Genomic DNA, 17,459 nt, shown 5'->3' on the forward strand with positions numbered 1-17,459 from the left:
TGAATGATAATGAACATGGATTTATAAATATATATATATATAAATAAAACGGAACTTTATTTTATAAGGCACAGGTTAACCGAAACCACATAGCCGAAGATCAGAAAAATATTACCCGGTTCTAATGAATCTTGATTTTTCCTTTAAAATCTGGAATCAACATCATAATCTCTACCGTCACTATTTCGGGCTGGTGGAGGTGGTGGAAGTGGTGGAATGGTGTAGGTAATTTTCTTGGCACATATTCAGTCTCTTAATATCAATCAAACATCATTTAAATACCACATCATAAGCACCTACTTATCATTGCTGACCACTTGCATCCCTTTATGGCTGCAATTTACCCATGTGATAAATGCTCTTTCCCCATAACTGTCACAAAGCACAATTTGTCTCCAAATGATTCCATTAACATGACAATGAGGTCAGTGAACTTCAATAACCTTCGCTGTCACCAGATCTGAATCCAATAATGCACCTTTGGGATGCGGCAGAACAGGGGAGATTCATTCATCTGCTAAGCTGCAGCAATTATGCGACACAATCATATACATGATTATACCATAATCTTAGAGAAACATTATCAACAAATTAGTGGAAACACAAAGAACTAAGGCAGATCTGAAAGCATATGCATGTGTTTGTGTATATGTAGATATGAATAAATAATATTGCCATAATTCATAATAATTCATTTATGGACATGGGGAAAGTGACCATTTTTAAATGGTCAGACAGATAAAGGTTACATAATAAGAAAAACGACAAGATTAGAAGGAAAAATCACCACCAACATTTGTAAAAACAAAGTGTACAATGCTTTATATGTTTTTTTTGTTTTTTTTGGAGAACAGATTAGTGACCTGATTTGCTTCAAAAATAGTAGACTGACAATAAAATATCTAATGGGATTCCACGAGGGCTGTTATTAAAGGAACTGACATACAAAATAGTTTGAAACTGATGACTATGCTGAAAACGCACCGCTAAAACCCATTCCTCTTACACAGTTCCACTATAATGTTCTAGAATCAAAATGAGAAAAAATAGTGTTCATCCTAACTTCTTGAGCAAACATTTGTGTGTGCTTGATCAAGTTTTTTCATGTCCTGCAAAACAATTAGCTTTGCTACTGTAACACACACTATTTAAAGCCAGAGATTATGCTATTAATTGTTCAAGTTTCCCCCTACTGAAATTCAACATGCATCACACATACAGCACAAATCTGTGAAATGCATCAAGCAGATCCCTGGTGATTACTTCATGTTTGGCTTCAGACTTATTTGAACATGGAGTTGAAGCCCCTGCCAATAACCATCCTTCGGACCTCACTGGTGCCCGCGCCAATCTCGTATAGCTTAGCGTCTCGCAGGAAGCGGCCCATTGGGTAGTCATTAATGTAACCATTTCCACCTGTGGGTACAAACATACTGTCAGAGGCGCACAGAAGCACTAGGTCGGCGTAAACCAAATATAATCCTTCTCAAAACATTCGAAACTCCTTCAGACAGGATTTACTTTCAGTTCAGAAATAAGAATAAGCTATGGACTGATTCAAGACTATACTGTACAATACAGCAGAGTAAGACATTATAAAATCTCAGATTTTTCCTCTGATCTAAATGGTCAATACCTCACTTTAGTTCTGTAATGTTTGTACATATTATATTATATTATATTATATATTATATTATATTATTGAATACAATGTTATGAATGTCATATATTATGATTCTCTAAGATATTAATTTCTCGCAAACAATACACTGCCTGGCCAAAAGAGTCACCATTTCAAAAGGATCAAAATTATTGGACTGCATCCAGCGAAGGAAACAACTTAAGCAAATTTAAAATGACTGGACTTGATACAAGAAATTCGATTATATTATATCATGTTATTAAAAAGTGTAAGGAGTGTGCTAAACTGTAAACTATGTGGAAGAAATGTGGTCAGGGGAAAAAGAAATAAATAATCACAAAAAAACAAACAAAAAAAAATAAAATCGATGACTGCTATTGGAGATCTTTTAAACACATAAAAATCGACAGTAGAAATCACAGCTATGGTTAATTGTGAGGGTAAAGCCTAATTTACAGTACCAGTCAAAACTTTGGAGACAAGTTGGGATTATATGTTTTGTTTTGTTTTTACCATTAAATATATATTTCTTTTTTTTCACACATAAATAGCAGGCACACCTTAATATCAACTGTTCAAAGCACTCGCTCATTGTCTTTACTGCTTTATTGTGTATACCCTATGTGTTGCATGGATTTATCCAAGGAGTGCACACACCATACGGTCATTAAACACACTACAGGCAATTTGGGAACGCCAATTAACCTAATCTGCATGTCTTTGGACTCTGGGAGAAAACCGGATTACCCGGAGAAAACTTATCAAGCACAGGGAGGACATGCAAACTCCATATGCACAGAGACGGAAATCAAATCGGGACGGAATTTGAACCCTGGAGGTGCAAGGCGACAGTGCTAACCACTAAGCCACCGTGCCGTCTTTGTTCAAAGCAGATTACTGCATGTTTTGGATGCCTTCATCATTGTTTTTCATTGTGAAAAAAAAAAATAAAAAAATCAGGAAAGACCATGGACTTAGAAGATGTGTCCACAGGTATCTCTAGGATGTAAAAAAAAAAACAAAAAAAAAAAACAAAAAAAACACAAGTGGCAAAAAGTCTCAGCACAGTGGAATAATAAAAGCCATACCAGCAACTAGCGGTTTCTACTTGCGTAGCTTACGGTGTAGGACCCACATAGACTTAATTCTTAATAGCATTTCCACACGCACAGTACAATGAGAAAAAAGAAATCTTTAGTGAAGCTAATCAGCAAAAAGACTTCAGTTTGTTAGGGAGAAAAAAAGATGAACTTTAAGCAATGAACAAAAAGGTCATGTGGTCTGATGAGTTTAGATACATCCTATTCTAGAGTGAAGTGCACATCAGAGTAAGAAGTTAATCGATGCACCCATCATGCATAGTGTCCACTGTAAAAGCCTCTAGAGGCAATGTTATGACTTGAGTTTGCTTCAGTTGGTCAGGTCTGGAATCAGTTATGTTATATAGTCGACTGATGACCTGAATGTACTGAATGAGTAGGTCATAACATCAATAACATCTTCATGACGGCACAGGCATATTCCAGGACTCAAAAACTAATGTGGTTCGTTGTTTTTGGTCAGGCAGAGTAAATTATAGCTATGTTGGTCATATTATTATATTAACAGTCATACGTATCCACCAATGCTAAATATTAAAATGAGATTCAACAGTATAGTCTCAAAGCTTAAAAGTGTTTTCAAATAAAAACTTTAAGCAAATACTGTACCACACTTGTTTTAAAACATGTATCCCATATCCATTCAACATCCCAAAATGCAACTACGATTAAATCAATACAAACATTTAAATTTACGCTTTATAGCCATTAAGCACAAATGTATTGAACCTTACCAGTAATCACATATTTAAAAAAAAAGATACACATTTCTAATTCCATTTTTTGCTGTGCAAGACTGCTAAGCACTCACCCAGGCACTGAATTCCGTCCAAGGCAACCTGAGTCGCATTTTCAGCACAATAAAGGATTACTCCAGCACAGTCCTAAAACACCACAACAACAAAAAAAATCAATAGTGCTACTACAGCCGTAAAAAGGATGCAATTCAAAGAGGCGAAAATAATTTGAACAAACTTACCATGGGACTGTAATGGCCTTTGTCACACGCGCGTGCCACGTTATATACGTACTGCCGACACGAACTAAGCCGGGTGTACATGTCAGCCATCTTTCCTTGCATCAGCTAGACAAGTTGAAAAAAAAAGACAACAAGCATTACTATCAAGGTCTGTAATCCAAAACCAGTGTGATCAAATCGTGTTATGCCTGCTCCGATACACCCGCGTTAACTCGTCTGCTATTTTCAAAACCCTTAATAAGTTGAATCAAGTGTGAAAGGCTGCAGTTCAGTGATCCCACAGCACTTAGAAAAAAAACCCAGACTCTAAGCACTTTTTTTCCCCTGCATACAGCTTTCTTTTACAAAACTGAGTTGTTTGCACTGACACTGCACCTTTCCTACAATAGAGTTCACTTTCTGTGGGCTGCATAATTAAAGCAAAATGTTAATAATAAAAACATTTGCTTTTTCATTTCAAGCTTTTTTTTTAGGTTGAGGTATGACTCGTTGTCTGTTGTACCTTTATACCTTAATGCAAGACTACTGCACATGAAGTCAACAATTAATATTATACGAGGGTGAGTCAAAAATTATCCACACTCCACTTTTATTAAAACGTCTGTTGGCTGCTGTGTGGGTGTGAAAGTGTTACATCAGTTCATTTGTAACTGCGGTGCGAGCAAAAAACGAATGCCCCACTTGTGTTTTGCATGAAAGGAGAGCAGCGTGCAGTGATTTGTTTATCGTGGTCTGTGGGTGTAACCTGGTGCCGAAACAACGTACAGAAGAGCATAAACGGGAGCAAAAAAAAAAAAAAAAAGAAGAAGAATAATTGGACCAATACTCCAAAAAAGGTGGAAGTTTCTTAAGGAGAATTATTACTGATGGCGAGATATGGATTTATCACTACGAGCCTGAGAATAAACGGCAAAGTATGGATGGAAACATTCTCAATCGCCGACCATTTAAAGTTTAAAAGTCGACCATCAGCTGGAAAATTTATGCTTTTCAGTTTTCTGGGATTCTAAAGGGCCAGTATTGAAATATTCGGATTAAACACAAAGAACGGCTATTTAAGCGTGTTATAAAGCTTAATAATGATAATTATTAAAAAAAGCTTATAAAGCTTCCTCCCTATAATCGTGATCCACTAAACTTTCACCTGTTTGGTCTCCTAAAAACAGCCCTATGAGAATAAAGTTTCACTTCTGATAAAAGAAGTGAAGACAATGGAGCATTCCTCATTCCTCAGCCTAAAACTGTTTTTTAATGATGGAATATGAAGGCTTGTTGACAGACTAAGTGTATTGAAAAGCAGGGAGATTATATCCACAAAATTATGTTTTCTAAAAATGTATTGTAGAAAAATTACTTACTCTTGTACATACAGTATTGCACATGAAAAATATTCTTGATCACAAATTCAAGACCAACCTGGAAGTAGCCGATCTTCTGGCCAAATGCTTCTCGGACATGTAGGTAAGGAATAGCGTGATCAAGCACAGCTTGCATAATACTGTAAGGAAGAAAAAAAAGGAAAAATGAATCAACAACCTTTTCCACAAAACAGACGGTTCATTTTTAATGCAAGCCAGCGAAGCTTAAATTACCCAAGAGGCCCGGCTGAGAGCACAAGCCTCTCCAGGTCAAGTCCACTCATCAGTACGTAGACTCCTTTGTTCAACTGTCCCAACAGGTTCTTCTCTAAAATTAGCAACAATCTTTAAAATAATGCCACAAAACCAACAGGAACTATTTGACTTTGTGCTTTAAGTTTTTATACCGGCCTGAGCGAACACCAACCTGGAACCTTGCAGTCTTCAAAGATGAGCTCGCACGTGTTGGAGCCTCTCATCCCCAGTTTATCCAGCTTCTGTGCAGTACTGAAACCAGGCATTCCCTACGTGGAACGAAAATATTAAACTAGCACTTCAAACATAGACAGTTTGCGAATGAGACAGAATGCGCTCAAAGTGCATCACGAACCTTTTCTACAATAAACGCGGAGATTCCACGTGAAGCTGCAGCTACATCCGTCTTGGCATACACAATGAGAACATCCGCATCAGGTCCGTTCGTTATCCAGAACTTATTACCATTCAGCACATAGTGGTCACCTTAAATGGCACAACAGATCAAAGCGGAAGAGAAAGAAAACACGAGAGATCATTGCATGCATACAAATGCAGGAAGTTTATTGCAAAGAAACACTGATGAAACATTTCTGAAACATACCATATCTAAGTATAGACTAGCTTTTTTCCCCCAAGCACAGATAATCTTTAATACCCAGCCATGGTGACCGTAAAGTGTGTCGCAAAACAATATAATACAATAATCAAGGTCTAAATCAGATTACTGTGTATTAGGAAACATCAGGATGTATAGTAATGGAAACAAAAGGCCACAGCTCACCCTCTTTCTTCGCCGTCAGTTTCATGGATACTACATCAGAACCAGAGTTGTTCTCGCTCATGGCCAAGGCGCCTACATATTCTCCTGATGTTAACTAGAAAATAAATCATCAAGTCCTTTTCTGACTCCCAATATCAAGGTAGATTGCAATATGGTCATGAAACGGATAGCACGAGGGACGTTCATGTCAAACCGGGACATTACAAATCACAGTATATTGATGAGACTCTTAGACACGGTAAAACATCTGAAGGGTGCAAAAACTTTAAAGAGTGCAGTACGACCGTCAATGACTTTCCTGGCTGAGGTGGTTCGGGGCCCACTGCAGTCGTTCCTATGAAAATTCAGCGAGTAGAGTGCCTGATCCTTGAAAATCAGCCCATAACTTGGTGGCAGCTTGTGGATGAGACGCATCTTCATGTACACCACTTGCACATTACTGGAACTGTGCTGCGAGTAATGACCACATTGCCTGTATAGTCCTGACCTCGCATTAGTGAAGCAGGGACAATCAAAATCCTGGTTTGACTTGAACACTCCTTGTAATTAAAGAAAAGCTCCAAAATATTGCCACGCTTGGTTCAAATGGGTAATAACATTGACTGACTAAAGGAATTTGGTCTCTCTGTAAACTTATATTTATATCCCAGTGACACACGAAGTGATGTCGGAACACTTAAGAGCTTTTAAACACATACAAAAGCTCAATGTAAAATGTAAATGGAATTTTGAAATGGGAACAGGCTTGGTGCATGTTGGTGCAATAACTGATATGTATTTGTGTTTAAATTTGTAGAGCAAATTTTATTTGAATAAAGCTGAAATTTCTCTTTTTTCTTATTCTCAGTGCAAGATCAAGCTAATTAACCATTTCTTTTACACATCATTAATCAGTACAACAATCCTGGATCAGAGTGTAATTAAACAGATCCAGACTAAATAATACACTTGATGCGGTCTAATTTATGTTAAACAGATGCCTGGAAGCAAGTGATTAAGTGATGAATGAGAGCGAAAGATGGAGATAGAGAGAGAGAAAGATCTATTTGTGGGACCGTATGCAAGATTTAACCTCCTACCTTCGGGAGGTACTTCTCTTTTTGTTTCTGGTTGCCATGGCGCACAAGCTGATTGACACAGAGGTTGGAATGCGCGCCATAGCTGAGGGCTATGGCTCCTGACGCCCGTGATATCTCCTCCATCACAATTACGTGATCAAGATAGCCCATTCCTGTGCCTCCATACTCCACTGTGATCAGAGAACATAGCTGAAACATGGCATTTCTTTTAGGACTACATTTGTAGACTACTTGTATTTCATTCTAAGGTATAAAAAAAAGAACCTAAATGTTCTTGCCTGGAGCTGTGATCCCAAGCAATCCGAGTTCACCTGCCTCTTTCCAAAAGTCCTGAAGCAAAAATAAACACATGAAGTATTTCTAGGGTTAAAAGCCATTGTTTAATGATGAAGGCTGAGCACTGTGGTGACATGACATTTAAATAGGATTTGTGCCAGGACTTACTCTCATACGTGAAAACTCATTTGACTTGTCTATTTCGTCAGCATAGGGGGCAAGCTTTTCTTGACAGAACCGCTGGACCGTCTTTCTGAGCTGAGGGAAAACCATGAGAGTAGTAAAAGGTTTGTGCAGTAGCAATCACATTACTCAAAAGTCATCATCAAAAATGCTAATTCTGGCATCAAACAGACAAACTGTTGTGTTGAAGAGCAGCAAGGACACAGACAAAGTTTCATCATCTTTTTACTGCAAATTGTAAAATCTACAGGTTTTCCAGAACCTAAATATATTTTCCAAGTATACTGTATGAATCATAAGCAAATATTTTTTTTTTTTTTTTTTTTTTAGTCTAGTTACTAAAAGTCGAAACGGGGGAAAAAAATATCACATTTAAAGTCTGGGCTCCAATGCCATAAACACAGCACGATTTATAAATTAATATACTAAAAAATATATATATTACCGTCAGGTTTTAAAGAATTCCAAATTCACAGCGTGAAAATTGTTCTGTGTTTTTTTCTTGATTATCCGCATCACACTGATCAGTAGAGAAGGGAAATAAAAATTTATTCAGAATCGTAATTCTTATGTGGCCAAAATATATTAACCAAAATTGGCTAGTTTTCAGTTTGATTGGCTGATAAGCTTCAGATATAAACAATTCTGTACTGAGTGCTGAAGCTTCAGAGAGCCGATACAAAAACACATTTTTACGGTGTTTCATTATTAAAAATTTGCTGCATTAAAAGCCCCCGATCTGCCGTCTTCTTCAAACTCTGTGTGGTCCCAACAACTCAACCCGCACGCACAACATCATTATTTCTTTATAATCCTACAGGTGGTACACTCTGAACTACTGTGTTTACACATTTTTATCCAGTTTGGTAGGAGTCAATTATTTGATAAGTATGTTTAGAAATAATAATTGGCGTCAATAAAAAGCTCAGTTAATTTTATGTTAAACTGTTGTATTTTAAGTTATCTTGTATTGTTTAAATGCTGCATTTAATTAATCGTTAAGCTTTTTGTAAAAGATTAAAATAAAAGAAAAACATAATATTAAATCGGGACATTTATAACATTGTGATACTTATAGAATGTCAGTTTAAATCGAATCAGCAGCCAAGAATCTTGATATCTTTTCGGGAGGTGACTGGATTATTCCCATTCCTACTGATCAGCCTCAGGTAAAAGTCCTTTGGACAAATAAACACAAACCTCACCGTTATCTCTTCACTCAACTAATCTCTGTAGAGTTCTCTTCATTTCAGGGTTTTAGCGCCTCTTATTAGGGGTATGGGTATATTTCCATACTTTAAATAAAAAGTGTGCGATTACAAACTGTATTTTTCCTTTCCAAAACCATCAAACTCAGTAAAACCATACTTTGTTTTATACTTGTTGCTCGATCATTGCAGGCAAAAAGACAGAAAGTAACCCAATAAAAAAGAAAAAATATCTGAGCCACCTCCTGTACAACACCTGAGTGTTCCTACAAAGGTTGAAGCACATGGTCTCAGTGCAAAAGTTTTAGACACCCTGTGTTTTTAGTAAAACTTTCCTATATATTTTTTTATTATTATTATTTTAGGACTTTATTATGTTAGTAAAAACATTTCTGATTGCCAAATATTAGTATTCTAACCCTAAATGAAGTGTTACAGAAAAATACTTGTATGTAAAGCAGGCAGCATATTATATAAGCAGACACTTTCCAGGAAAAAATAAATAAATAAATTGCATGCACAACCCAGCAGCTTTCAAAGTCATCAGAAGAGCTGTGTGTGCTTCTGCAGGATGGTCAACAAAACGTTGTAGCTAGTTTCCTAATAAAAACTGTACAAGTAGTACCCAAGACTACAGTCCTTAAATCGTTGTCAGACCAAATACTGATTTTGTTTTTTTAATTATTGCTTCCTGGGCTGTATAGGTTTTTGTTAGAGTATAGACTTACTTGCTCTATAGCATTTATTCGCATGTGCCTTTTGCACAGTACTACAGTATATGTGCTGTACAGATACCATTTCCCTTCACTGGAATGTAAACTTGAGCATTCATACACTTGCTGATTTACTGACCCAAGCTAATTTCTTGCTAGGATGTTCATGTATTATTTTCTATGTGACCTACATTACATGTATATCTGATAGTCTAAACAGACCAAGTTAATGTCACGTTAGACATTCAAGCTCACTATAAAAAAGGGACATTATTTGAGTACTTCTGCTTCTTCTTTTTGCTTTTAAACTGTGAATTTTTTCCTTGGCACTTCAGCTAGGTTCTGCTATGGCTGTGTTTGACCATTTCTTTTGAGTTCTCCCCAAACAGGCTATTTCATCACTAAAATCCCCCTCTATTGTCTCAATCTCTCCAAGTGTGAAATTATGATGAAAATGGAGCTGGATTGATATAAAAGTTGCATGAATTCAGAATAAACTGTTCAGACTGAAGCCACACTGGGGGGAAAAATGAAATATGCATCTGATTTAGAACCACATATTAAAGTGTCCAAAATCAGAATTAAAAAAAGCTCAAAATGTAACAACAAATACACAACAGTCAAAATTTTTGAGACGCCTTCTAATTCTGTGGTCTTTTCTGATTTTAATTTCTTTCTACAAAAATAATGCTAGAAGCATTCAAACATGCAATAATCAACTTTGAACAGTTGCTATTGAGATATGTCTCCTACTTACTGTATGCTCTGTAAAGCCTTTATAACTGATTGTTTTTTATATTGTTACTTAATTAACTTATGCCATTTGTGCTATTTCATAGCTACATTCTTCTAAAATGTAAAAAAATAAATCCAAACTATCCAAGATTCAAAGTTGAATGTGATGTAATGCGTTTTTGCAACTCTTGCCCTGAAACACTTCAACACTCATTTTGCAACTGTTATGTCAGGAAGTTTTCATCTGACCTGCAGGACTTCCTGTGGAGTAAAAATAACTTAATGAATAAAAAAAAAAATGTGTGTGTGTAAATGATTTTGCATGCTCCCAGAATCCCTTTTTCACAATCTCTAAAATGTATGACTGTGCTATCAGGTAAAAAAAAAAAACTCCATTGATTGAATACCCCGATCATTCCGTACATTCTGGTCACTGCTGCAAAGCTGCTTTACTAAATTAATAATAGAAATAGAAGAAAATTTTAGGAAATGAGTATGAAATGTGTGAGGCAATATGAATAAATCAAATTGTTCCGATTGTCCCTGATGAGCAAGCCGAGGGCGACAGTGGCAAAAAAAATCTCCCTGGGATGGCAATAGGAAGAAACCTTAAGAGGAACCAGACTCAACAGGGAACCCATTCTGAACTGGGTGATATCAGATAGCAGGGATTAATCAGCAGTCATACCGAGTGTTAAGAGGCTAGAAGTTGAGTGTAACAGGAGAGGTGTTTAAGTTAATAGAGTCCACTTTCGTTAAAGTAGGCTTTATTTTTTTGCCACATAACGTTACTTAGCTTAGACCTGACCAACTGAAGCAACCCCAGATCAAAACACTGCCTGCACAGGCTCGTATAGTGGCCACTATGCATGATGGGTGCATCGCCTCATGTGCTTCCCTTCTTACCCTGACACGCACATTACTAGGGTAAATCTGAACTCATCAGACCACTTTTTCCATTACTCCAAAGTATTTATGCTCCCTAAAAAAACTAAAGCCTTTTTCTAATTAGCCTCATTAACATGTGGTATTCGTATGGCCACACAGCTGTTTGGTGTTGATTTTTTTTTACCATGAAGCTTCACTTTACAGCTAGTTGTTTTCTCCGCTTGATTTAGCCTGATAATTTGACCCTTTTCTTTCTGGCCAAGCAGTGTATGAGCAATTGAGGGTTAAGGGCGTTGCTTGAAGGCAAACAAGTAGCACCTTGGTTTTATCCTGGCACATTCCAATCAGTAGTACAACAGTAATTTTTTATTTACTATTATTAATAATACACAATTAATTTTTTCATAAATTAATTCAAAATGCAGGAATAAAAAATTCTCTGCACTTCTATTATATTAAAAGGTCTGTTGGCTGCACTGTCTTATCAGCGCTTTCCGTTTAAGGCTTCTGTCTCACCAGTCACTGCTGTGCAAGTGTGAACTGTTACATCACTTCCTTTGTAACTGAGGTGCGAGCAAAAATGGAGTCCTCCACTTGTGATTTGCACAGAAGTGAGCAGTGCACATTGTTTCATTTTTCGTGGTCTGACAGTGTACCCAATGCTGTTATTAAATGTAGACTTTGCGCACCATATGAAGATTGTGTTTTGTCACGAAAACGTGTGTATGAATGTCTCCTTATACTGTAGTCCTGATCTTCCTACATTAGACTTTCACCTGTTTGGTCCACTGAAAGCAGCCCTATGAGGACGGAGATTTATTTTTGGTGAATTTGTGGCATTTTGGTGAATTTGTGGCATAAAAAGCAAGAAGATTATGTTAAAAAAAAAATGTCTTAGTTTTTTTTTATTATTAAAAAAGTTAACTAAGATAAATGCTTGTATATATCCATCTAAATAAACTAAAAATATCTCTAATCTCAAGTGGGCTACATTGTCAATGTGTACTGAATTGAGTCATGTTACTCATTTGCACAAGTGGACTTTACGTCTTTACGGTCTTTTTGTATACAGCTAGTTTTATTTATTTTTGTTGTCTAAGCTAGTCAGCTAATTATGTGTCAAAACTCTCTGCCCAACTTATCACTACAAAGAAATCAAATTTTGTAAGATTGAGCATCTTACGGCTTGTTTACGCCAAGTTTCACTTCTTATACGAATAAAAACAAATATACTCCCTGTTAGGTAATCAGAGAGTGAATCACAAAAGAGAAATCAAAAATCTAGATCAAATAAAAATTAAGTTAACAGCGCAGCATGTTAAAAATCAATTATACCATTTCAGCACTTTGATTTCAGCTATAAAAATATTGACTTATCCTGGTAAAATATTCAGTTTAGCTTTTCTAATTAATATCTATTGGTGCAGGTGTGTGCTTACATTGAGCAAGTAGCTTATTTTAAAGTTTTAAATCTGGCACATAACGTTACTTTTACTGAACATTTTGATTTTACTTATGGTGCAGGTTAAACTTCATAAGTACTGAAAAAGTTAGTAAATTCTGTCTGAGACTGAATAACATATAATTTTCTGGTGGGTTTCCTCCGGGAACTCCGGTTTCCTCCCACAGTTCAAAGATATGAAGGTTAGGCTAAGTGGTGTTCCAAAACTGACTGTGTGTGTGTGAATGAGTGTGTGTGTGTGTGTGCCCTGCAATGGATTGGCAACCTGTCCAAGGTGTACCCTGCCGTGTGCCCTAAGCCTCCTGGGATAGGCTCCAGGTCCCCGTGACCCTGAATACAGGATAAAGCAGTATAGAAGATGAGTGAGTAACAAATCCTCTCTTTTATTCAAATAGATGTTGCATCTTGGTCCTGGAGTTGTTTCGTTTCGTTGTCTACTGAAATGTATAGGGTTGAAATGACCAAACAAAAAGCCTACTTGATTGACTACATTTATGAGAAATTGCCAAGAAAAGAATACTAACTTTAAAAAAATGTAACCTTTTATAACTATTTTAATTATACAATTTAATTTAAATTGATTTTTTTTTTGTTATTATTATTGCTGTACTTGTATTAGGTGTTAGCAGGTTCAGTGTGAATTGAGCTGTTACGGATCACCTGAAGACGGAAAACTATTTCAGCCAATCAGAAACCAGAGTTCCGACCACGCCCCTCGCTTAAATGGCGAATCTGTAGAAACGCAAACTTGACAGCTCATACAGGGAGTAGTGTTATAACATACTACTTAGTATATGATAGTTTGGAGTTTCAAACATAAACTTATTTCGTGTCAGAAGCACGTGTTCTGTACGTGGCATGTCCTCGACACTCTTTTAATTTTTAATCACACTGTTGTACAAGGTCAGGAGTGACGTCATGTGGAGAAACCAGCTGCAGCTAATCCAAGTGGGTGACTGGTCAAAAGATTTTGGAAGGATATTAGGACAAGCACACAGAAATACAATTATCATTATTAGCTAGCCGGGTTGTTTTCACCTGAATCTGCTCATCTGTAAGTCCGTTAACGATGTCGTCCACGGGAACAGCACCAGCACACCCCCGCTGCGGCACACTAACGCCCGCCAACCTCCGTGCAAGCCGCAACACTCCTCTGGCTGCTAACATTGTAATGCTGGAAAATGCAAAGTGGAAAATAAATACTATAACTGCGCACTGTGTGGTGTATATATGCACACGAATAGGTCGCTTCTTCTATCAGTCATAACGTGAAGAACTTGACACTTCACTGCCATCTACTGGACAGGAGCCATGACTTCAGCACAAGGGCTTATTTTCCTAAGTTAATAATATGGGAATGCATTTTAGCCTTGTTTATGTAAACCAGATGCATGACCACATGGGTGGGTCAAGGTGAAACTGATTTGAAATTGAACCCTTGAAATAGGCCTTGACAGAACAACTTTGGCATTTGCAGTTCATAGAGCGTTTCTCAATCCCATAAATTCGCTGGAGGAAGTCAAAGAAGCACCTCATACTGTATATTAGCTCTTGTCTTTTTTTTTTTTTTTTTTTTGCTATCAGTCTGGATAGATGACAGATGCATATAATACACACATGGGTCAACCTCTTTATATAATTATTATTATTATTATTATTATTATTATTATTAGCACTGTCATCTTGTACCTCCAGAGTCCAGGTTTAATTCCCATCTCTGTGTGCATAGAGTTTGCATGTTCTCCCTGTGCTTGGTGGGTTTCCTCTGGGTACTATGGTTCCCATAGTGTGTGAATGTGTGTGCCCTGTGATGGATTGGCACCCTATCCAGGGTGTACCCCACCTCCTTAGATAGGCTCCACTCCCCCTTGCGACCCTGAATAAATAAACGAGTGAGCACCATCGTCTTTCACCTCCAGGGTCAAGGGTTCGATTCCCACCTCAGGTTCTATGTGCCAGGGGTTTGCATGTCCTACTTGTGCTTATTGGGTGTCCTCCAGGTACTCCAGTTTATCCCACAGTCTAAAGAAATGCAGATTGGGCTAATCGGTGTTCCCAAATAGAGTGTGAATGCATGTGTAAATGTTGATTGGAGGTCCTACCACGGTCATAAAAATAATAATAAATGCCATTGGCCTCCACAGTCCCTAGTTGGACTACAAAGGTTCCTAGATGGATTATTATTATTATTATTATTATTATTATTATTATTATTATTACAACCAATCACAATTTTGTTAGGGCACCATGGTAGTGTATAAGTAATCTTCTTTCTTTGTCTGACTGGATTTACTCCAGGTAGTTTGGTTTCTTCCTACTACCAAAACAATGATTATAAGTTACATTCCCACCTTAGGCCTAGTGTCCCTGGACAGGCTCCAGATTAACTGTGACCCTGAAGATAAATAAATGGGCTCTAAATAATTGGCTGACTGCATTTTAGGCTTGACTATATGAATCAAGGGCATGACATTGACATACATATGTGGGCCAGATTGACTAGTGCTTCTCTTTACACCTTTACACACATACTATCTGTACCCAAGTTGCGTGCCACCCCCCAAAACACACACACCCTCACCTCATTTTAAATTACCAAAAGTGCATGTTTTTCCACAGTTCACAAAGCCTTAATGCAAGAGTATTATCCTCTTGGGCTTACCACATGTGCCAAATAACAGAGGCACAAGTTTAGCTAGAAAAAGAACTTGATTAAAAAATCTTTATTTTTTATAAAGTTTCAATTACATGGTAATAAATATTTTTTAAATACATTATTATTACTGTTGTTGTTAGTACTTACATTGAGGATATTCGGCAGACACCCTTATCCAGAGCAACTTAAATTTCTTTCTTTTTTTTTAATTTTTTTAATTTTTATCTCATCATATACTGTATGTGAGCATTGTAGGGTTAATGGCCTTACTCAAGGGCCCACCAGTGGCAACTTTGTGGTGGTGGGGTTTGAACCTGGGACCTTCCAATGTACAGTGCAACACCCTAATCACTGTGCTACCCCTGTCCCCAATACTACTGTATAAGTAGTTATGTTGTTATTACTAATAGTAGTAGTGTTTTTGTTGGCAACATTAGTAGTGATTGTATTGTTGTTGTTACCAGGAGTAGTTGTAATAGTAGTTTTGTTGTTGTTCTTGGTGGTAAAACAACTATAAAAGATGGCAGTGAAATAATGCTGGACTGGTCAAAGTAAGATAACCAATTAATATATAAACAATAGTCAATTGACATATTCTTAAGGGTATATTTGATATCAATCAAATCCATATTTCACAATAAACAGTGTGTTGACATCATAAATAATCTACAAATTAAGTGAACAACATTTTCAATATAAAGTTTATACTTTCCTAAATGTGATTGTTCTTATAAAGTGGAGCAACTTTATCTACTTTCTTTTGTTGAGTTCATTAACACATAGATTAGTGGCATGGGGGTTTCATTCTGTTCTAAGATTGCATTAATTAAGATTACATTGTATTTACCTGGCGGTTTGTTACTTTGATGATCATACAGTTCAAAAGGGTATAAAAAAGATTTCACAACATTTTACAACACATGGCTCTTACCATTAGAAGCAGATGTTTTCCCATTACAGGCCCACACGCACCTTTATCATCTGGGGTCCTATGGCCACGACTCTGTCCATTGACTCTGTAAGTTTCTACTAACTTTATCTTTTACATTTGTCTTGTTTTGAAAAAAAATTAATTGTCACTACTACTAATAGTTCTTGAATATTAAGCATTTTTTTTAGAATGATGACAGTATGGTGCAGGACAAGACATGTTTTAAAAAGAAACTTTGTGTATACTATACTTATTGTAAACTTGCACGTTTGAATATCAATTCTTACAAGTAAATAAGAAAAGACCTTGGCCTGCACATTGATAAAAACATCTAAGCTACCTAAATGAATGTTTATTTATGTAATTTTTTTTTGCATATGTTTTATATTACTGCATTATCTGGTATATTTACACATAATCCATGGACAGGTGTAGCACAGTGGTTAAGGTGTTGGACTTCTGATCAGAATGGCCCAATATCAGACCGCAGCAACACCGAGCTACATGTGTGTAATGAAATGAATAGAAGTCATCCGGATAAGAGCATCTATCAAATGCTGTAAACATATACAGTACATGGTCATGGAGAGGAGGGGGTCTGGAGCCTATCACAGGAGACTTAGCGTACACCCTGGACGATGTGCCAATCTATCATAGGGCACATTACACACACTACAAGCAATTTGGGAACACCAATTAGCTTAATCTGCACGTCTTTGAACCGTGAAAGGAAACCCACCAAGCATGGGGAAGACAAACTCCATGCACACCTACCTACGGCTGGAATCTGATCCTGTATGGTTTTAAGTGATGGTTTTAGTACACTAGAATTAATATGACTTCACATTCCTACCATAGTAGTATTGTTGTTGTTGTTAGTAATAGCAGTGGTAGTAGTGTTGCGGTTAAAGTTGTTAGCAGCAATAGTTGTAGTATTTACATTGTTATTGTTGTTGTTAGTAATAGCAGTGTTAGTGTTATGGTTAATGTTCTTATTAGCAGCAGTAGTTGCAGTATTTTAGTTGCTGTTAGTGATAGCAGTGGTAGTAGTGATATGGTTATTGTTGTTAGCAGCTGTAACTGTAGTATGTTTGTTGTTGTTTTTGTTGTTAGTAATAGCAGTAGTAGTAGTGTTTGTAGTGTAATAGCAGTAGTCGTAGTGTTTTATTAGCAGTAGTAATAGTAGGAGTAGTTGTGCTGTGATTGCTGT

The 17,459-nt window shown here is 36.8% G+C and overlaps 1 protein-coding gene across 1 annotated transcript; it reads right to left on the minus strand.

Annotated features, from left to right (window-relative positions):
• Window positions 1-680: 680 nt before the first annotated feature.
• ivd (isovaleryl-CoA dehydrogenase) lies at window positions 681-13,927 on the minus strand. The gene is made up of 12 exons (XM_053510459.1): window positions 13,701-13,927; window positions 7,642-7,731; window positions 7,476-7,527; window positions 7,198-7,367; window positions 6,119-6,212; window positions 5,690-5,820; window positions 5,507-5,603; window positions 5,314-5,407; window positions 5,138-5,219; window positions 3,722-3,826; window positions 3,554-3,626; window positions 681-1,416 (listed from the first exon to the last, which is right to left on the minus strand). Exons 1-12 carry the CDS (start codon window positions 13,827-13,829, stop codon window positions 1,283-1,285), a joined length of 1,251 nt encoding a protein of 416 aa, XP_053366434.1. The 5' UTR covers window positions 13,830-13,927; the 3' UTR covers window positions 681-1,282.
• Window positions 13,928-17,459: the final 3,532 nt, after the last annotated feature.

The sequence above is a fragment of the Clarias gariepinus genome, chromosome 13 (assembly GCF_024256425.1).
Source record: "Clarias gariepinus isolate MV-2021 ecotype Netherlands chromosome 13, CGAR_prim_01v2, whole genome shotgun sequence".
In the NCBI taxonomy this organism is placed as follows: Eukaryota; Metazoa; Chordata; class Actinopteri; order Siluriformes; family Clariidae; genus Clarias; species Clarias gariepinus.